The following is a 22601-nucleotide window of genomic DNA, read 5'->3' as shown; positions in this document are numbered from 1 at the left end:
TCCTAGAATTGGACATTCCACTGTATTAATCTTAAGATCATCTTTTCCTTTCTTGAAATGTTCTGCCTTATTAACGGCAGAAGTTCTAGCCTCTAACGAAGCAGAGGCTCCACCTGCAAATCTGTTCACTGCACTGCTCTCCCTCCCCCTAACAGTCTTGATTTGTTCAGTCAAGAGGTGAGAGTCCTAAGTCAAAAGGCTATATTCATTAGCAACAAAGCAGTTGTATTGAAGTTGCCCGGGAAGTTGTAATTATGACACTTCTTAACCACCAAAGTTTCCTCATATAGGTGTAGGATGTTGTTAGCATTCTACCATCCATGTTATAAATACATATTTACGTAATGACTGGGAACAGAATAAAAAGCAAGAGTCCTTTCAAATACCTGATGCGGTGCTCTTTGAAAAGCAAATAAATGCAAATTAACGTGGAAAAAGAGAAAGATCCCTAGTAGCACATTCTTCCCTAGAGATCAGCTGACATCTCTTGAAATGTGGGAGTTGCAGGAACAGCATTAAAGAATGTGTTGAATTAAAATTTCAAGGCAAAAATAGATTTTAAATGTGTTTCTTGGAAGTATATCTGTTTGCAGATTTTTTTTTTTCTTTACAGCAGCTGTATATTATATTGTACCTCTTGGAGATACACTTTAGACGTTTGGAGATGCTAGTGTGAAGGAAAAAAGGAAATCTTAGTTGGCAGTCAGAATCATTGCAGATTTGCTTTCTCCAGGATATTCTCTAGTGCCTTGACCAGTGCAGCATTTAAAATGACAACTCACAGTGCTTCTTCTACTGTCTTTAATTATATTGGCTAATTTTTGTACAGTGCTTTGAAAATGTAAAGCACTGTGTGAGTGCTAAGTATTATTACTACAATTATTCTCTTGGGAGATTATTTCACAGACTAATAGACTTCACAGTTAAGAAATATGTCTTGATAGTAAGCCTAAATTTTCCCTTTGATCAGTCTCATTCCACTGCTCATAGCTGCAACTCTTTGGCTCATCCTAAACAATTCCTTGGTATTAACGTACCACCTCTAAATCTCTGTAGACAGTTTGCATGCATACTATTAGCCTGTCTGTGTGACTCATTGAGATCTTGCTGCATAAATCCTCTAGCTGCTTAATCTTTCCCTCAAGTTCTCTCTAGGTTTTCATTCTATTTCTTCTGTTTTTCAATTTTTTTGGTCAGGCTGAAAATATTTGAAGTACTTTCAACATAATTTTATAAAACACAAAAAAGAACTAACCTCATCCTCTTCCAGGATGTGATTATTCAGTATGTATATTTCAAAATTATAACTCCTTACGACCTTAAAAAAAATTCTTCTACATGCTGCAATTGTTCTCAATGAAAATCTGGATTGGATAAAGGCAGGAGGGGATAGGGGCCAGAGGTTTGCTCTCGAGTTCAGTAATTTTAAGAAGTCTCCTCCTTGTTCTTGGTTTTGCTGTTTTCCTGAGTCTCACTTCTGTGGTTTAAAATATTTCGCCCTCTGGTTTCATGGGCTTGTCTTTGCTGTGTTGTTTCGGTGAATGAGCATGGATTTCATTCAGCTAAGCTGCGCTGCACTTTGTACTTGCTCCTAAAAGGCATAAACACAAATCTGCTGTTGGATGATACAACAGTAGAAAATAATAGCATATGAGGAGAGGAACACGGGAAACCTGGACTTGGGGAGATTGCTGTGGCAGGCACAATTTTAACTTCTCTCTCGCTTCACATCTGGCCGATTCCCTCTGCTCAGTAATTCCGTCTCAAAGAAACTTGTAGTTACACTAGAATTAATTTTGTAACGTTGTCTTTATGAGCAAATGAAAATCTGAACACTGAGCTTAGAGCACACAGGCAGGAGGCCATACATCTATTTTTCATTTTAAAGCAGACAATATGATCTGAAAAATTGTCCTGCAGTCTTTTTTTTTTTTTTTTTCAAAGAAATGGATAAATATCCTCTAAATCTACAGTTACAGTAAGTGGCACTGGCTAATGATTTGATTTGAGGATTGAGAGCACAGTCTGGATTTACTCTTTGTGCATTAACGCAGGTCAAATGGACACAGGCTGCATTTTAAATCAGTAATGGAAGGCTGAAGCCTGCCTTAAACCAATCACATCAGCCTTACCCAAGACCGATTGATCCCGGGAGACTGAGCCCTGTGAGCACAGCTTTTATATGAATGGACTCTGTGCAGCCTGAAGTTTCATTCATAAAATGGATGCTGAATTGGGAAAAAAAAAAAAACCACACCAAACCCTGGAATGTCCATTTATGCGGAGCTGAAGGGTGTAGTGTTCCCTCAGCTGCTGCTTTTGCCAGTTGCCTTAAAGTAATGATTAATGCTCCTTGGCCGTGCCTGCCTGTAACCTGACACCATTTATGGCCTTGGTGTGTTTCTAATGTATAGTGAATGAGAAGGCTACATTCTCAAATCAGAAACATAAACAGGAACTGGTTGGTCTGAATTCCATTCAAATATGTCACTTCAGCCGTGCAGTGTTTGTCCAACTTCGATTCTACGGGCAGGGATGGGGTGGGGGAGAAAAAGCAACACAGACGTTTTTTGCTGTAAGATTACCAACAAAAGGAGAAAGGGGAAGAAAAAAAAAATAACTGCGTTTTGTTGAATTCAAAGGGAAGCGATGTTTAAAATACATTTTACAGTTACTGAGGTTAATAAAAGCAAATACGTGATTTTAAAGTATGCTCAAATGATTGGTTCCATGTGGAATTTCATTTCAGCGCTGAATGTATGAGCCTTTGTTTTCCTGTTCTGCTGTATAAAAAGTTACAGATCGTCCAGACAGGCTGTTGACATCTGGTCTCAGAAAATGCATTAGATGCTGTCATAGATCTAAAAACCAAAGTTGTGGAAAGGAAGCTGTTTGCTTAAGGTTTTCTTTTTGTGTGTGATAATTGCACTTAGAAGTGAGCTGTTAGGGCCAAACCTGGTAGATTTTTATCAAGTGAAATGTAAGAAAATAAGAAATGTTAGTTGGTAATCTTTTAGAAGGAGTCGTCTCTATCTTTGAGTGCACATACTTGTAGATGTTTTTGTTTGTCATGGAAGTCAGGCAAAACGAAGAACAAAACCTTCCATTCTGAATGTTTTTAAGTAGCATAATGATTTGGGAAAAACAAGCTTAATTTTCAGATGGATTTTTACAGGAGACACTGATTCTTTTTTTTTTTTTTTTTTTTTTTTTTAATCTCTGTAACTTCCATGCATTTACATAGTTCATGCTGCCCTTGCTAACAAGAAATTAATGCTGACTTTCATTTTGTCAAGATTTTACCAGTTTGTAGAACTGTGTTGTTACAGTGTAGTTTCTGAGAGGGTAGTGTTTTCAAAGGTAGCTGGACTAAAATCCAATCCACCAGCATTTGAGTTCTGAACATGCACAAGTGAGTTCTGTGTAGGAAGACTGTCATTAGTTTTTGTATTTCTACATGAATTTCTTTTTGTGCAGAGTTGTAAGAGTTTTAATTTCAGTGTGTTCTGCATGTTTTATATCAGAAAGAATCATTTGGTACACCTCCCTGTGCAGCACAGATAGTGAACTTTTATTAGCTTGAAGAACTGCCATTCCTTCCTGAAAAGCCGTGTTCTGTGTATTGCTCTTCATCTCTGAGCTGGTCAGAGCCTCTCAGTGGTTGTAACAGCTGCTTTCCACCATGAGGCTGAAAGGGTTTTGGTGGTGGATGAAGCGTCTCTTTGTAAACAGTTTGTCAGCACCCTTGGAAATTCATGAACAGAACAGTTATTTGCAGTGTGATTGTGATGTTACCAAGTTTGAGGCCAAAAGTATGATGTGTTCTAACTTGATCATTTTGTTTTAAAAAGGCTACTTTTGTCTCTGCGCTCAGTAGAAATCTCTCCCACTGCCATGGCCATCTCTGTGTGTACCAGAGAGGAGCCTGCATAGTGCAGGGAAGCAGCTGGCAGCATGGGCTGGTCAGGCCTAGTGGCAGGGTTGATCTGGCACGTGTGGCAGCACCTGAGGGTTTTGTGCCTGCCCTTTTGTGCCCCATGGCACCAGCGAGAGCCTGCACGTGCTGTATTTCTTGCCCACAGGAAGAGAAGTGGCACAGCATATTAAAAAGTATGTGGAAATACACCAACTCTGAGTTGCTGAAATAGGAGCCAAAGTGCCTGTAATTCTTTTCCAGACCGCGCTGAGGACAATTCAGAAGGATATGGTATAAGTTAAGTTATGCGCGTGGCTGTATCCACTGCAAGTGGAGTCTTTCCAAACTTCCTGAGAATTGCTTCTGTTGTTAATATGACTGGGCTGGTAATAAAATATAAATCGAAGAAGTGGATGAACACAGTGGGAGGGTTCCAGTTTTGGCACCATTGGAATTTGCAGTGATCCTGTTTTGGCCTATGTGCATGTGCTGAGCTTTGGTTTCTGCCTCTCTGTGGTGCAACACCTCATGTCACGCTCTGCTCCTTCACATGTACACGGGTCCTGCCTCCGGATTCCAGATCTTAGGGTGCTGCTGTTAAAGTGAACTGAAAAGTAGTTCAGAGTGTGAGCATGCTGTGACAACTTGTTCTTTAGTGAGGAAGGCTGTGTAATGTCAGAGTTGGAGGAGCAGCTGAAGAGGAAATCCCGATTCAGGTTCCCTGTTTCTGCTTCATTCAGGAGAAGAAAGTTGCTTCATCCTGATACCTGAGGAAGCTTAATCTTCCCAGTGTCTTCTCTGGCAAGAGACTTGGGCAGAAAATAGTTTCTGCTCAGGGTGTGATTGTGGGTCTAAAACCTGGTCCTTGCTTCTGAATAACAATCAGAAAAGGGGATTTAAAAGTTTCCTACTCAGTTATAGTTATACAGAGCTGTGACAGCCTAATCCTTTAAATTCTGGCATGATAATTAACATGAAATGCTTTCTTACCAAGGTCTACTCAAGTACCTTATTCAGTGATTACATCTAGAACCTGCGTCGGCTGAATTTGGCAGCAGATTTTTCTTGTCTTGTGGAGGTCTGTTTGGGCTTTTTCTGTTTTTTTGCATATTTCTAGTACTTTCTCTGTGACATTTCCAGGGGCAAAATTACTTCTGCAGTGTCTACATTACAACTAATTTAAAAATAACACCTCTTGTGGAAAAAATATTTCAGACCAACATGATATAATGTCGCATTCAGTGTTTTAAGATGGCTGTTACATTGTTGTTATCAAGAGAAGCAATGAGGAACGACCTCTAAGTATTTCAGATTAACTATAAAAATATATTTTTTTTTTCTCTGTGTTTTTTTTAATGAAAAGAAAACTGGATTCTGCTGTTCCGTCTAGTTGTTGTAACTTCACAATATGAACTAGTTAATTGAAAGTCTGAAGCAAGCATGTTGCATGTCCTAAAGCCTGGCACATTTTTCCTCAATGACTAAAGATTGCTAAAAGGCAGTCAAATCAGTCACTCAAATGCTTGTATCCTTCTCTGGCAGTTTTTTATGCCCACTTCTGTCTCATTTGTTGCCTTGAAACAATACTTGAAGAAGAATAAAACATATAATTGCTCTGTAATTTCTGTACTAAAATGTTTTCTTTTGAAGTAGGTCCGTTTAGCTAGTAAAAATACTTCTGGGTTTTAGTCAAGCATTTAGTACAATTTAAAACTGCAATGCTAAATTTCATTGGTTGGACTTTTTATTAGATAAGGTAGAAATGAAAGCAGCAGGCAATTTAATTAGCAGTAATTTTTCTGGGCAAGTCATTACTTTGATGAACTTCAGAGCAATGTTTATGGCTCCTAATTAACCATGTTAGTCATTTGATTGAATAATCACTTTGGAAATGTTTCTACAATTTGATTAGAGTCTGACCCACTCTGATAGTCATAAATTAACTGATAGCACTTTAGGATAACAAGACTCTAGCTACTTTACGAGAAATAAACTTGCCTGCTGTATTTTCGGTCCTCTGTGGACTGTTTAAGCACAAGCTAACCAAAAGATTAAGTAATGTTGGTAGAAACAATGCTTTTCTTAAAAAGACTCCAGATGTTAATTATAATTGACTTTAGGAACATGAGAGATGAAACCCCAAGCTGGCTAAAAATGTCGCTTCTTGGATGCATACATAATTCTTTGTTCTGTGTACTCTGCTGTATCACTTTGCAAGAGTGGAGTTCATGAGTCAAAAAGGGTTTTGCTGCCAATACTAGGGAATTTTTACCTAAAATAGAAAATAGCATCTGTTTCAGTTCTTCAGCTTCCTCTTTTTTACGTAGATTTTTCCATTCTCCTTAAAATTCAGCCTGCTTAGTAAGATGAGTGATTCTTTGCAGGTGAACCACTACTTGTAGCCTTGACTTCTAGTCTACAGAGTTATACTTGACTTCTGTGATCGCTGAGTTGTTGAAACGTGTGGCTGTTCAGAATAGCTGTCTGAGACATTAGAGAGCAGGCAGGCACTGAGCATTTCATTGAGAGAGGAGGTAATGAAGAGGTTGGCACAGATGTTCAGGAGAAGCCAGGAACTGTTGGAGGGAACTTACTGCTGTTCCGTGTTTTGCTTGTTTTGTGAAGCCATTGTAAAACCTTATTTTCTTATCCTGCCATATCTTTGATACTCATCACTAGTCAGTGAACAGTGAAATTTGGAATAACATTCTGGAAGAGTTTTTAGGCAGTGCTGGAAAAATAATGTCTGCTCTTTCAACCACTGTTTACACCACCTCTTAGAGTTACAAGTTACTGGTAACAGATTGCCTATCTCAGAGTAGAAAATTATCACGAGGTCTAACAGACTGAGTTAAGCAAGACTTCTGGTATCCATGAAGTGAGTTAAACATGATCTAGAAGGGCAAACATGTATGGTTTATTTATCTTCGCAAGTCCCTGTGCACAGATTGTTTTTTCCCTGTGTCTTATACTGTCCCTAAGCAGCAATAAGGACATATAAAGAATATAATTTTCATTAATTTTTCTGTTTTTTTTTTTTCTCTTGTCATTCTTTCTGCATGGTTGAGTAGAAGCATGGAACGGAAAACAGATTTTTGCATTACTTAGAATGTGTACACTATCCTTTATTTTAGGAGGTTTCTTTTTTGGTTAAGAGTGCACATGCACAGGTAGAGAGTGAAACTGGTGTGGCTGAATTCCTGTTTAAATGCACAGCAATTCCAGAAAATTTCTTCAACTTTCTAAAATCTAAACCAGAGTCTAAAAATCAGTAGCCTACTTCAGATTCACCCTGACATTACTTATACTCATGATACTGTATTTGTAGAGTTTTTTAAGTGTCTAATGTGATTGGCAGGGCAGGTTTATCTGTGTAATTGATTAAAAATGCTGTGTTGAATTAGTTACAAAGATGGATATACAAGAACAGGGTTTAAAATACTCGTACTGCCTTGTGTGGATTTTTGGTCTGTAAATTATCTCAAATGTATGTGTCACAGGGTTCAGCTTGTGGCTAGGTTGATTGCAATAAGGGTTTGTGTTCAACTGCCTATGCTGAATGCAATCTGTGATCTTCAGGTTATGATTTTGTCTTTCACCATGCCTTGTGCATGCTGCTCTGAAACACTGACTGGGTTGTAAGGGTCTACGTTATTGTAACATGCATCTTCCTTGTTGCTCTTTTACCTGAAGTCATTGATAACCTGCACTCTTTAATTCTAGACAGTCTTTTGACTAGTGTTGTCTTCTTCTTTCAGAAGTGCCTAGCTGCCATTCCATTTACATGAGGCAAGAAGGCTTCCTGGCTCACCCAAACAGAACAGAAGTTAAGTTTTCTATTAAGTATCGCTTATGTACTGTATGAGAGAAATGGGGGAAAAAAAAAACACAACGTGGAGGAATTTGGGGTTCACTGGTTTAGTCGTATTGATGGGAAGACTCCGTCATCTTTCACTTCCCAGTTTTGAATTTCTGCTGTGCTGAAGTTCTGTAGATTCTAGTACAACAAGTTGACTAGATTAGACCCAACTTTATTGTGAAGTTACACATTCTGCTTTTCAAGAGCTACAGCTGTTGAAAGGAAGAGAAAGTTAAAAATTTGTCCATACAATCCTTTCTGCACAACTGATATTTTACAGACTTTTGGTGTGACAGACTCAGTTAACTGTTAAGTAATCCATTTTGTACTTAAAAAGTTTCAGTGCATGTTTCTTTGTTTCTTTTTTTCCCCCAGTTGTTGGGATTTTTTAAATTCAGTGTTCTATTTCTTTTTGAGACCGAAATTGTAAAGCCATTTTGTATATACCAGAGCTCTTAATGACTTCGGTAAGGTAGAGCTTAAATCATAGTCAAAATTAATAATTCAGAGTAATAGCATTTTATACATATTAAGAAGACCAGCAGAGCTAAGCAAAAATGACCACTGAGAAAGAGGTTATGACTTCCACTCTCCTGCTTTGATGTATCTTTTTTGTCAGTATGTGATTTTTTTTGTTGTTGTTTAGACTTTGTTTTTCCTCCAAATAACTAATTTCACAAACCCAAAGAAAATTATATGAAACTGATGGGAATTCAAACAGATGTATGAATGAAAGTCCTCTAGTAAGACTTCATTCATTAGTGAAAAGACACAGCTGGAAAGGTAACAAAAGTTGCTTAAATCCACCTGTTTCTGGTGAGGCAGAAAATAGAAATAAAAGGTGGTGTGTAACAAGGAAGGTGAAATAGGAGCTGGAAATTTGTAACAGTGTTGGTATATGAAATTATATGAAGTGTATAAGCTTACTAAGGGAGGTGAAGGACATTAGGGAAAAGTCCACAAAAGCAGGAGTAGGGTCAACAGACCTGCCTTTTAGTCACAGCATAGACTGAGGAAGAACAGTCTTAGCCATGTTATGCACTCATAAGTACTTGGAAGTGGTAAAGTTGTTATGAATGACGCAGAAAAAGCTGGGGTGGTAAATATTTGTTCTCAGTGTTTAGAAATCAGTCAACATGATTTTATGACATAAAGGTCATGTCAAAGAAATCTGATTTCATTCTTTGTTGAGATTAAAAGTTTGATTGGTAAAGATACTTGTCTCTTGTATTGTGTAGTTGGCCTATTTTTTTTATGGCATTCAATTTGCCACTGCATTACATTCTGATTAAGAAGTTAGCACTAAGCAGTATCAGTAAAGTACACATTAAATACATTAAGACCTGGCTTACTGACAGATCTAAAAGTGGCTGTCATTGGCCAACCATGACTGAATGGATTTGTTTCTGTTACAGTTGTAGGAATCAGGAGTGTTGCTATTCAATATTTTCATTAAAGATATGGAACAAAGTTAATTGATAACTTTATGGCACAGCAGTAAATAATGGGCAGGACAGGTCAATCACACAAAGCGATTTCAATTGCATGGTAATCTGGACACATTAAACAAAAAGGTTTTTTCTTTTCTTTTTTCTTCCTTTTTTTTTTTTTTTTTTTTTTTTTTTTTTTTTTTTAATGTGATGAACATAGACCAAACCTATAGAATCAGGAAACAGTGTATTGGAAAAAATGATTTTGAGATGGGCCACCTCCTCCTTGGCTTCACAGCGGGCAATCAGCCCAACCAGACATTGCAGGCGTATGGCAAAAAAATCCTTGTGCAAGATTTGCACTGTTAAAGAGGGCCAGAGTGAGACAGGAGAGGAGGGGATGTTTTGCTTCTCCAGGTTGCACTAGCAAGGGTGATACTGGCATCCAATGTAGTTCTGGTTAGTCAAGACATTAAAAGTAACATTACAAAGTAGGAGAGTACACAGAAGAAAGTGCTAGAAAGAATGCAAGGTTACAGAGAGTGTCTTTTAGTGACAAAAGTAAATTTAACAAAATTACTTGAATTGGAGTAAATGCATGTCTTCTGCATGGATGGGGAGAAAAATCCTGAGGAGGGCTTTAGTCTAGCAGGCAGAAGACACACAGGAGCTAAGGGTTAAAAGTTAAAGCCATGCTAATTCAAATAGGAAATGAGGCAAACATATTGAAATAAATCATGAAGAAAAATGGGTGCTTTTTCATTTTTGCAGGTTGCGATTAGCAGTCTTTTGGGAATGCGTACGTTAATTAAACACTCCTGTACTGTGGCCAAAATGTTGTGATTGGGTGGTGTGTAAAGGATGTGGGATATTAATCTGATTCCTGTATGACTTAGCGTTCCCTCTGGCATTAAGCCTATGGTCTTGTCTTTCTCCATGCATCTTTTAAATAAACACCTCTTTGTCTTTAACTTACAGGTTGTATGTATGAAAAGGGACCTAGGCAGTTTTATGATGACACTTGTGTTGTTCCAGAGAAGTTTGACGGTATGTATGAGACATCTCTCTCCCTTTTCTTGTGTGTGGAGATGAAAAAGGAAAAGATGAGGGACTTTTCTCTATTGCTGATCAAAAAAAGGTCAGTAACGTTCTAATTTAGGATTCCTTAACACACCATTTGCAGTGCACCCAACCAAAGCTGACCTTTGTCTCTTGCAACCAAAGTCTCCTTTTCAATAGGATGTTGTTCAGATTTTGCCACTGAAGGATTCTGTATCCAAAGTTGGTGTAGAAGGACTCAGTTTCTGTACTGTTGATAAGTAATGGGAGGATTTCCATTGCATTGATGATCACATACCTCTTCTTGTTAGAGATTTAGTGAAGGCATCTCTTACAATTAACAAAACAGAGGAGAAAGCAACAGCTCTGGTTTTACTGAAGATAAAGCCTCTTTTCTTGTTGTCTGTGAAGAGATGAATAGTAGGGAGTGAGTATATAGGGCATTTTTGTTTGGTATAAGTGTTTTTGTGCTACGTTAGGCATTGTACTAGTGGCTTATTTCTCAATAGGATTGATAACAAACAAATCATCTACCCAATACCTATTCTTACAGAATTTTTTCAAGAGGGATTCTGGGGTCAAGTAAAATAAATGGCCTGAATTATCCTCAGTTACTCCAATGTAAAATGAGTTTCCTGATGTAACTCAGTTGATTTCAGATTTATTTCATTATAGACAGAGTAGATGGACTCACTATTTCTTGCCGATGACTCTGTTAGTCTGCAACTTTGGGAAGTAATTTGGAGATCAATTACTTAAATTTGCTAGAGTGGCTTGTTTTACTGTATGTATGTCCAGCTTTATTTTAACAGGAAGGGTGAGATACCTTCCGATAAACTTGTGAACAGCTCTCTGATCATAGCTAAAGGAGAGAGAGAGAACTCCTGCTCTTTATTTATTTTTCTCCTGCTTTGTTTTGTCTGTTTTTCCCTGAGAATTACTTAGGTGGATTGCAAAACTAATGTGTGTCTAGCAGCATTTGTTTTCTTTACTGAAGAATGGGAGATTCTAAAGTGAAATTAATTGAAAGAATTACACGTTCTTCAACCTGAAGTGTCGTGTATTTCAGAGTTGGCAAGGAATAGTAAGAAATAAATAGAGGAATTTAAATAATATTCACCTTCACCTAATTCTAAGGATTGCTTAATCCAGTATTGCACTGTCAGAGAATTGACACATTAACTGAAAGGGTGATTTATTTGAAACTCTGCTTTATATGCTGGCTTTGGAATGTTTTTGTTTGTTCATTTATATTTCACCGAGCATATCCTGTCACGTGGCTTTGTTTTGGTTTGTGTTTTTTTGTTTATTTAGTTTTTCATGTTTCCCCAAACCATTGTGTGCCTGATCTGTTTTCAGTGCTAGTGACAAAATTATATTTACATTTATGGGAATGGGATCAGACACTGTTCTAGAAGTTGTTAAAATTCATCATGAGGAGTACTTTTGCAGTGCTTTCTTGAAAAGCCTTTTTGTTTGCTTGGGTTTTGTAAAGAGGAAAGAATGAAAATGGGAAAGAAATACAAATAAAATTAACAAAAAGTAAAATAAAAAAAAATAATAATAATTTGGAAATGTTTGAGTGCTTGCAAAGCACTAAGTCTGCTAGTAGCTGCTACGAGTGTTCATTGAGACAACACCTTGTCCTCTAGAAGATTGGTATCGTGACACAAATATTTGTGTTTATACTTGTAGCCTGATGAGTTTTGAAGAAAATATAGCAAATTATGTAGTATGTTATTATGTTTTGGTTTGTAAAGCCAAAATGGGATAAACTCAGGACTAGCCTTGATGTTTCAGAAGTAGATTCTCAGCTGCTTGATTTGAAATCAAAGATCAACACAGATGAATAACCTGATCCTCTGTAATACTGCACTTGCTGTTTGTTCATTGCTCAGCTATCATTAAAAGAAAAACACTGTCCTTGAAAAGGAAAGCCTTTCAGAACTGGAGCTTAAACCTCACATAAACCAAAAAGCCTTCTGTTGATTTATTTGTTTTCCACAGCTATTGACTCAATTTTCTTTCCTGATTACAAAAGGAAGTGCTTCGTTTTTAATATTATTATTTTTTCTTTCACTACTTGGAGCCATTCTGTAATGACCATCCTAATGCTGTGGTTTGGTACTAAACAGGTCATGTGTTTATTCACAAGTGCTGCAGGTCTGGTACTTTAAATGAGTTTTGCCAGTTTTTCAAGGATTGTTGTCATTGTTCGCAGAAAATCAACATCAAACCTTTCAGCCGTTGTTGTCTGCATGAGTTGTTCATATGAATAGTATGTAAAACAAGAGGGACACAATACGGATGAAACAGGGCCATTTTTCATTGGCAGCTTGTGGAACAGCAGAATATTGTTGGTTTTAATAGCTTCATCTGGATTTGAAATTTTAGAAAAACTACTTCTTTACAGGGGAATACTGATATAATATGTAGATACAAGTAAAAGTAATGTGTGCTTATATGCGAGTCCAATATGCCACAGAGGAACTCACATATCTGCAGGATTTGCATACCTATATGTAAAGCACATGCTGTTTAAGTCCAAGTCAAATACTTTGTCAAATTTTCCTTTTGAGAATTTGCATGCAAAAGAAGTTTCACTCAATAGAGTTTTGCAGCTTTTGAAGCACACACTGAATTTTCAAAACTAGGGCTTGTTCAAAGTATGGTACACAAATGCAGTTCTTCAGACATCAGAGTTGCTTGCAAAAATAGTTCAAGCTCTTCCAGATAGAGGATATTACAAAGCAGTTTGCAAGCAAGATTTGCATGAATCAGAAGTGAATGGGGATAGGCTTAGGGAGACTTCCATAAAGTGTGACTGAATTTAGGTACTTGTTCGCTTATGAATATGTTATTGTAAGAGTGTTTATACTTAATAGCAGGAGAAAGGAGACCACTGCATTTGTGGGCAGTTGGGTAGTAAACATTCTTTTCTTCAATTTTATTAACCTTACTGATTGCCTTGCCAGCTTATCCGACAAACTGAGTGATGATGCTTTTTGCGGATTGCTCAGCTAACGTTGTTATTCTGTGCAGGTGATGTCAAACAGGAACCAGGCATGTACCGTGAGGGACCCACATATCAACGGCGAGGCTCACTTCAGCTGTGGCAGTTCTTGGTAGCTCTTCTCGATGACCCATCAAACTCCCACTTCATAGCATGGACTGGCCGAGGCATGGAATTCAAGCTGATTGAGCCGGAGGAGGTGGGTTAGATAAACAGATTGTCCTGAAGTCCACTACCCTGTACTGGAAATTTAACACTGTTCTTTCATAGTTAAGCTGTGTTTTCCTTCAGCATTTCATTTCTTAGCACTTTAAAAGGGTAATGGAAAGAACCCACAGTGGGAGTGTTGAGACAGAGGTATGCTTGAGTTTAGACTTAATTTTCTAGTGAAATGATGAACATATTGCAAGTAGTAGAGTTTCAAAATATTCAGTATTAATTGTTGGGCCCAGATTTTTCAAAATTATTTTCCAGGAAGAGTTCTGTTCTACATTCCTTTGAAAACTTGTTCCTGAATAGTTTTTTTAGTATCAAATACTCTTCACTGTAAAGGTGTGGGAAGTTGGAACTTTTTATCTGTAGAATGAAAGACTCCGAGTCTGAAACAGATGACAAAGAAATTTAAGAATGCGAGGCAGTAAAAGCCCACTGAAATAATATAAAAAGCTCTTTTTTTAGTGTATTCTTTGTTATCTGTATCATTAGATTGCTTATTGCACATTTAGATCCTACTCTTGCAAAAACTGTAGCACATGCACAGCTTCCCTGAACCATGAAGGACTCATGGGGTAGATAAAATTACTTGTATTCATGAACATTTGCTGAACCATGACTTAGTTCACTAGTGTGATAAACAGGAATAAATTGAACATTTTATTGCATAAAGTTTCTTAACTTGTTAACATTAAATAATCTATCCTGTGTTCCAAACAGCAGTAAAAACTGTTAGAAAATCTGGTGTGTGTGAATTTTATTGTAATACTGATGTGGATGATTTGATGAGTATTGTAAAAAAGCAATATCATTCTGGTTTACATTTTGCAACTTGGAAGGGGTTGAGCAATAGAAGAGAACACAGTAAATTCTCATTCCGGATTCTTTCTGAGTTAGAGCTGAGTAGGAAGTTTTGGGGGTGTAAGGCAGCTTCTTCATTCTACCAGCTATTTCTGCTATTTGCCATCCATCTGCTGCCATAAGCAATCTGAAAGCTTTCTTGCATTTAAATTTCATGATGCATCAACAGCCCTAAGGGTAGCTAGAGACTGAGACAATACTAATGCTCCTTTTCTTCCTGACATGGTCTGGCTGATGGGCAGGCTGCTGCAGAGACCCATGTGCCAGCTCTGTTCTGTCCAGGCGTTCTCCAATGCTACTTATATTCAACTTGGCAGATCCTGACACTGTGCATCTGAGGATTTGACCATAGAACATCCGTTGCTCCGATCTCAGTATCCAACGTTTTTAAAGATCAAAAAGGCTTATTGAAAAATGGTTCCCAGCAGATGGTGCAAAAACGTTATAGATTTTATTAGATACGGAAAGGAAAATAAAAAAACAAAGCCCTAAGAGTTCCTTATTGCATAATTCTCCAGAGTTAGATATAAATTAGTCAGATCATCTGCTTGCACAGCAGTTGCTTTGTGTTTTCGAGCAATGCTGCATCTAAGATCTGGAAGAGGCAGAGTACTTGAAACTAGCTTGCTCCTCTTTGCTCTCAGTGAGTACAAAGGAGGCTAAGTTGTTTTCACGTGAATGCCATGGATCCAACAGAAACTGTTGATTAAAATAAGAATAGCCTGTGGGAAGTTGCACACTTCTGTTGGTTGCCAAGTGTAAACTGAAGGGAAGTCAAAGACCTTGTTGATTCAGCTGTGGCAGGTTAGGATGTCAATGGCACGACCTTTGTATCTCATCCCTTTCTTCAGATTTATGTCTCTGTAGAAAGGGTGATGACAGAAACGAGTATGTATCAGCTTTTTGGGCACCATAGTTCATTCAGAAAGCATGTGACTGTAAACTGTGGAGGTTTAGAACTGGCATAGGGCCATTTCTGCTGCCTTGTCATAGACACAGTAACCTTCACCAGGAAGATGTAGTGGAAGGCTAGAACCCCAAATCACTTCCCCAAAGCATGATTTGATATATGCTCTGCAGATGAAGGACAGGAAGACTTGCTTATGAAGACTACTTCTGGACTTGCTTGCCTTTTCACATGTGTTAAAATAATACACAGTATAACATGTTCTCAATGATTGTTTTGTTATACACACTTTGCTGTATTATGCAAACTTGATACAATGGTGATTTTTAGGACTGTGATTAATGCAGAGAAAAACTTGGCAGGAATGAAGAAAGAAAGATGTAGGCATGTGTTACAAAGATGAATAGGAGATTCACGGTTGCATATCTAAGCCAAATCTACAGCTGGTATAAATTGACGTGATTTGGAGATATGTTTCAATACAGCTATAACTTGGCTAAAGTTAGCAAAGCCTTGATAATTTACATAATCCTGAAAGTCTGAACTATAGAAAGGAAATAATGCTTTAAAAAGAAATTTTAAATAATTACTCTCCAGATGCAGATCAAAGTCATGGGTTTTACTGTTGTTATTTAGTCCCCTTCAATTCTCAGTGCTGGATGTTGTCTATGGTTTGCATCAAAAGACTCCAGACACCTATGGGAAAGTGCTGTAGAGCTGTCTGCAGAGAAGATGCATGGCTACTCTTTCCTTTTTCCAGAGCTGTATGCATATGCACCTCGCAAACAGTTTTATAAAATGTTAAAGAGTCCATCACCTCTTTGTTCCCTCCTCCACTGACATGGGTAGTCATTTGTACAGACAGTAATTGAAATGTTGCCAACGACCAGTTGTAATTTTGGGTGGGGAATAAGCTGTTAAGCTCTTTAAACAAAAAGTCTCTTTCTCCAGAACTACCTTTGTCAATAAAACAGGAAGAATAAAGGCAAGTAGAAATCATAGGAGCAGAAGTGATATTTAGGACTCACTTTTGACTCCCATCTTCTAATGATCTCAGCATTGACATTATTCCAAGTTATGGCCTGTATTATTTCATGAACTAAGCGTGTATGTATATAATAACATATATAATAATAATATAATTTAATAGCTTTCTGACAGGAAAGAAAACAGAAAAAATAGTGCAGTTATTCATATAACAAACTAAAGAAGAGTTTTCATCTTTTTTTAAAGTTTTCCAATGATGCTTGATAAATATTTTTTGTTCGTCATATCTTTATATGACTATTGTTTCATTGTTTTCCTTTGAGGAACAAAACAAAGCAATGACAACAACAAAAACCAGCCCACCACTAGGTTTGCAAATGAGTAAGTCTATTGCAAGTTTAATGGATGACAGTGAGTCCAATTAAAAATTGTGTTAGTACATGGGAAATTCAGGTCACAGCAGCCTTTTCTCTTTTATTTATGCATTCTACCTGCAGGGTTCCCCCACTCAATCCCCAAATAAAATATCTGATGATAAGATCTGCTTGTGAAATGCATTTAACAAATCAATGCTAATCCATTTTTGTGGCAGGTGGCACGTCGCTGGGGGATTCAGAAAAATAGGCCAGCTATGAACTATGATAAACTTAGCCGATCACTTCGCTATTATTATGAAAAAGGAATCATGCAAAAGGTGAGCAGCTAATTCTGTATTAAATTTCACTGAAATGTTGAATATTAACCCACAAGTCAGTTTACAAGAAGTACTTATAACTACATTGCTTAGATAGGTTTTTCACCTCTTTAGACAAACCCTACGTCCTTTTTTTCACCTTCCACGTCCAGTATATGCATCAAGATATTTTTTTCTGTGTAAACAGTGTACGTGGTTTTAGTTCACACAGTGCACATCAGAATTAAAGGGAAAGAGGTAACTTCTCGATATCCATAAGAGCTTCCTGGAATCTGGGAAAGGAAAACAACAGAGTACAATAAGAATAATATTTTACAGATCTAAATTAACTGACCAGTGCTTAAGAACTTCTGTAACTTCAAGTTCAGGGAGAAAAATGATACCTATTAAAATACTAAATATTTTACCAATTTTTGTAATAATAGTTTTGTAATAATACTATTTTTAAGTGAAATTCAGTATTTTATAGTATACTGAACTATGAGAAATATTTAACAAAAATTTATGTATAACAGCCTAGTCTTGCTGACAGTATTCAACCTGTTATTTTCCTGTGGTTTGCTGATTTATGTGTATATTTTTAAGTCTTGCTATGTAGAGTTATGTAGCTTGACAACATGAGAGACCTCCTACTTGTAGAAAATTATTAGATATGGTCAAAGATCACAATGAACACCGTGTATTATATATTTGTTCCATATCTTTGCACATTCATTTTGTGATCTGTGATGACTAACATGTTTAAACCTTCCATTGGCCAGCTGCATAAGTGAAAACAATGGCCTCAGCCCAAGTTGCTGGGTAGCTTTTCCAGTAGGGCTTTTGAAATCTGCATTTGGAGTTACTTAGTGCTGTTACTCTGTGATTATTGTAGTGATCACCTGTTTCACTCTCTGGGGGTCAGCTTGTACAACCTGTGCTTATGGTACTTCAACAACACTGCCCTATCCATTTTTATGTGTCATTTACCTGTGCACTTAGTTTCTGTGAATTGGACTGGGAACTAGGTCCAGTCAGGGAGAAGCAGGAATGCTTGGATTTGCTGGGTATTGCTGCAGACAGAGGTGTTCCTCATTGCATTTTATAGTTTTGGCTTCACGGACAATTCAAATGCAGCTCAGAATCAAGAATAAGCAGCAAAGAGGGTACAATAAATTGAAAAGGTGAGGATAGGAATATAATAGGGACATATCAATTTAACATGGAAAGTTCTTCTGACAACTAACTTGCTAACTCTTTAATTACTCCCTTATTATTTATATGAGTGTATTTAACATGCATTTTAAAAACTAATTTGATTGTTTACTTTTCTAATGTAGCAGTGTTTGAAACTTTCCCTTGGGTCATCTTATCTGGCAACTTAGTTTATGCTAAAATTAATGGGGGTTATAAATTCATAGCAAATTTCTTTACTGCAAAATGTGCTCATACATTTTTCCCCTTTTGTTTTAAGTTAAGCACTGGTAATAAGCTGTGTAAATATCCTGTTTCTGGATGCAGACTTCAGTCTGTCAAATTTCCTGACGTTAATTTGCTGAAAAAAAATTCTCCTGCAGATATAGTCTCTACCAAAACATTACATTTGTAGAAAAGATGAAATGAAAATTTAAGGAGATGCTACAGACTGTTTTGCACCCATAAGAATACAGTTAAGTTTGCAATACTTTTCCACCTTCATTCATTCATTTTCAATGCCTTGCTAGGTGGTGTTGCAAGAAGCAATAATCTTTCTGATTTTTATTTTTAAATAATTTTAGTTGATGAGAATGCAATATTGCTCATATTTTTTACTGTAATTCTTTAAATAGGGCACTTGAGGAGGCACTATTGAGTAGCTTTTTTTCATTTTATTAAGACAGTAATTCTGTTTGTTTTGTTTTGGTTTGTTTGTTTTTTTAATACCATTCTTTAGCTTTTAAGTGGACAAAGCACAGACATTTAGTGGTATTTCTGAATAAGGGAAAACTAGGATCGTTGGACAAATTGCCACTCCATAAGCAAATCTAAATGTCCCAGGCTTTGCATGAGCAATTGCTAAGTACATATTAGCTTACGTATTTGCTTACGCTGTCCCTGTACGATCAGCATGCACTATAACTAAGTGCTTTTATACTTAAGTATGAATCAATCTATGTAAAGTGAAATTCAGATCTCTATCATGCAATGTGATTCTTTTTTCCACTTCGCACAGTGTTGGACTTAGTCATTTTATTTTGCCGCTGTAGTGACAATTTGTTTACATTTTCCTATACTAACAGTTCCATTTGTGGCTAAGTATAGGAAACAACCACAAATTAAGTTTGCAAGTAAAATAACTAGTATATCTTCCAAGAGGATATCACGTCTCAAAATCAAGGCAGTTCTGCATAGTCTGCTTCTGCAGATCCCTACTGTCTTTACTGTTGTCCTTACCCATTCTGCTGCCTTGTTATTAACTGTGTAATGAAGATGAGTTCTTCAGAAATCTGTTGAATGTGGAGTTGCAAAAACATCAGGACTTACTCTACCTTTTTCTGTTATCCTAAGGTTGCTGGAGAAAGATACGTCTACAAGTTCGTTTGTGACCCTGAAGCGCTTTTCTCCATGGCCTTTCCAGACAACCAGCGCCCCTTACTGAAGACTGACATGGAGCGCCACATCAATGAGGAGGACACTGTTCCCCTGTCCCACTTTGACGAGAGCATGGTCTACATGCAGGATAGTGGCTGCTGCAACACCCACCCATATAATGAAGGCTACGTCTATTAACAACAGTGACAGTAAAGGGGGTGTTTTCCCCTCTCTTAGGCTTCTCCTCTTTCACAAGAGCCAGAGGAAAGCTGAATCGACTTCAGTTTGTTTTTTAAATAGTACACTAAAAGGGGCTTTTCCTGTTGCATTATTCCTATGGTCTGCCATGGACAGCGCACTTTATTTGAAAGGGGAGGGTTGGAAACTAAACATTATTGTGTGTAACAGGAGGAAAAGGGTGGGTTTGCTTTTTATTAAGTTTGGGAAGGGAACATACAGGTTTTAAGTACAAAAAAGCTATATCATGTCTGTTTTGTTTCATATCAACATAAGATATTGTACATTTTCTCTGGGTATCCGTAGTACAGTTAATTCTCATTGTGCAAAATAACCACTTGCTGATAATATCAGCACAGCATGCCTAGGGCAGTTGTTTCTTGCCATTCTTAATTGTCTTTCTGCAGATATAAAAGAGAAGCAAAGCGTATACTGCAGCATTTAATTTAGAAATTTGAAGTGGTGGACCTTGCAGCTTGCCTCCGAAAGCAAACAAATATCTCTAGAGTTTTACTTTGTTTGTTTGTTTGTTTGAAGGGCCTCAAAAAATAAAATCCCACTTATTTACAGAGTAGTCTTAAGAACAAGGACTAAGTCACAAAATCCCTGACTTCAGACTGCAAGCTGCATGCTGTAACTGTTGCTATACATATATGGCCAGTGCTATCACTTGGACATTCCAAGATCCATTTGAGAGTAGTAATTACATGTGATAGGCTGTCTGATGATCATGTCAGCATTAAATACGGGATCATGATCAGGACGGAGAAAACATTTCGTATCCTTCCATTTCCTTTGGTACATAAATAAGTTATTTAATCAATAGGAATTAACTGTACTAAGTCACATATCTAATTATGCTGTTTAGACACAGCAAGCACTCCTTGAGAAAAATATCCAATACACTAAATAGGTACTTTAGTAATTTTTAGACATGGTACCCATTAATATGCATTTAAACCTTTTACTGCTGTGTTATGTTGATAACATATATAAATACTAGATAATGCTAATGCTTCTGCTGCTGTCTTTTTCTGTAATATTCTCTTTGATGCTGAATTTACTATGACCATTTATAAGCAATGCTGTAACTACAGGTAGCATTTCAGGACAAAATAGATGACTTGAACCATTTATTGCTTAGAAAATAGCTTACGCCATAGCTGTGCTATAAGCAGCTTTTATGCGCATCCACAAATGACTAGTAAGCTTCAGCTTGCTGAGGAAAGCTCTGCAGAACCTTTTGTGATATTCGGTGGAACAGAGAGTAGACGAACTGTCAATACCATGAAGTCGCTGTATGACATTGTAGTGCTGGCACTGATGTTACCAATCAACTTGTTTTGGACACTAAATGTAAATGTGATCAGATATGCTCGGAAGACAATTTCAATTTTGAGTTCTTTTTTTCCCCATTGTTTATGTTTTTAAATTGGTTGGTTTTTTTTTTTTTTTTTTTTTTTTTTTGAGGGGTAATCTTAAATACAAGACACACACAATATTCTGTATGTAAAATCAAAAAAAAAAAAAGACAAAAAAAGAAGAAAATTCTAAAGATTTATGAGCACCTTTTCTGAAGTGTAATATATCCTAGTTTGAGGGAAGGGAGAGCTGGCAAGATCAGGATTTCTTTCTTTGCCCAGTGGAATTGAAACAGGTGTTATATGGAGTGCATCATTTTCCTACGTTCTCAAGAAGTGGGAGGAAAATGAACATATAACCATAAAACAGTAATTTTCATCACGATGGATGGGTTTCAAAGACAATCCTAGTTTGTGAGTAAATTTCCCATCCTGTGTCAGTTAAGACATCAGTTAAGCTATGAGTATTTTAATAAGCAATTAATCAAAAGTAAAAAAAAAAGTAGTGATCACTAGAAACCACAGGTGTATAAAAAACATTTGAGCAGGTATTTAATTTAGTTAGATCCAGAAGACAACATATTTTATGGGAATGTGTATATGCCTTAATATGTCACCTAATTCCGTTACCTGTAATTCTCAGTGGCACTTAAATTTGCAGTGATCAACCCAGAATCACAAGTCTCAAATTGCAGAATTAGCAAGGAGGAAAGAGCAAAAGTTAAGTAAGATTGTTAAAAAAAAAAAAAACAGTTCCTACTGAAATAAGGTTCAAAATGAAACGTGCTTTGATGAAAAGTCCGTGAATTGGTTTTGATTCTTTAATGTCAGCATGAAGCGCCTCCTGCCTGTGGCAGGATGTGGGTGTGGGAGAGGGGTTGGGCAAAAAAAAGGAAAAACAGAAAAAAAAAAAAAAAAAAAAAAAAGGAAAAAATGCGTAAAATGTGTAATATTTAAGAAGAAATATATATATATATATATCTGTATACGGTAGTGACTCACTGAAAAAACAAGCAATCAGACCAACATTACCATGATCTCTCAGCAGAAGATATAAAAGTCTTTCACTGAACTGATTAACCCTTTTTAAAATGTACCTAAGAAGTTTATTTAAAGTCTGTTTTTATTCCACTTTTTTGTTTCTTTGAATTTGGTTTTTTTTTTTTTTTTTAGGTTTTTTTTTGTTTGTTTGGGGTTTTCAGGTAGAATAATAAATCTGGCAGCTGATTCCTGCAAGATTGTTGTGTATTGGATTCCTAAACATTTGGACTGGAGAGACACTTGCAGTAACATTCTTCTTTTGGAAGAGGAGATAATGATGGTCTGTTCCCAGGAAGAAAGGAAGAGGGAAAAATGAGGAATATATGCAATTCACTTGTAGTTATATACGAGTCATAGTATTTAAGTTGGCAGAGCATTGTATTTGACTGACAAAAGAAAGAAGGATGGACGATGTGAATTTAGAGGATTGATTACAACTGAGATCTCATACACATTTTCACGAAGCATTTTAA

At 36.9% G+C, this 22601-nt stretch overlaps 1 protein-coding gene across 7 annotated transcripts in view; it reads left to right on the top strand.

The window, feature by feature from the left end:
- ETV1 (ETS variant 1) overlaps positions 1 to 21807 on the top strand; it is a 64840-nt gene extending 43033 nt beyond the window's left edge. For all 7 annotated transcript variants that reach the window (NM_204917.2, XM_025147039.3, XM_015281294.4 and 4 more), the window contains 5 exons: positions 7675 to 7743; positions 10184 to 10252; positions 13307 to 13476; positions 16838 to 16939; positions 19466 to 21807. In NM_204917.2, the coding sequence (NP_990248.1) occupies positions 7675 to 7743; positions 10184 to 10252; positions 13307 to 13476; positions 16838 to 16939; positions 19466 to 19687 (632 nt within the window). In that variant the 3' untranslated portion in view covers positions 19688 to 21807. The remainder of the gene's footprint in view (positions 1 to 7674; positions 7744 to 10183; positions 10253 to 13306; positions 13477 to 16837; positions 16940 to 19465) is intronic.
- The last annotated feature ends 794 nt before the right edge of the window (positions 21808 to 22601 follow it).

The sequence above is a fragment of the Gallus gallus genome, chromosome 2 (assembly GCF_016699485.2).
Source record: "Gallus gallus isolate bGalGal1 chromosome 2, bGalGal1.mat.broiler.GRCg7b, whole genome shotgun sequence".
Lineage (NCBI taxonomy): Eukaryota > Metazoa > Chordata > Aves > Galliformes > Phasianidae > Gallus > Gallus gallus.
Note: the sequence above shows the minus strand (reverse complement) of the source record. Positions and strands in the feature narration are given on the sequence as shown.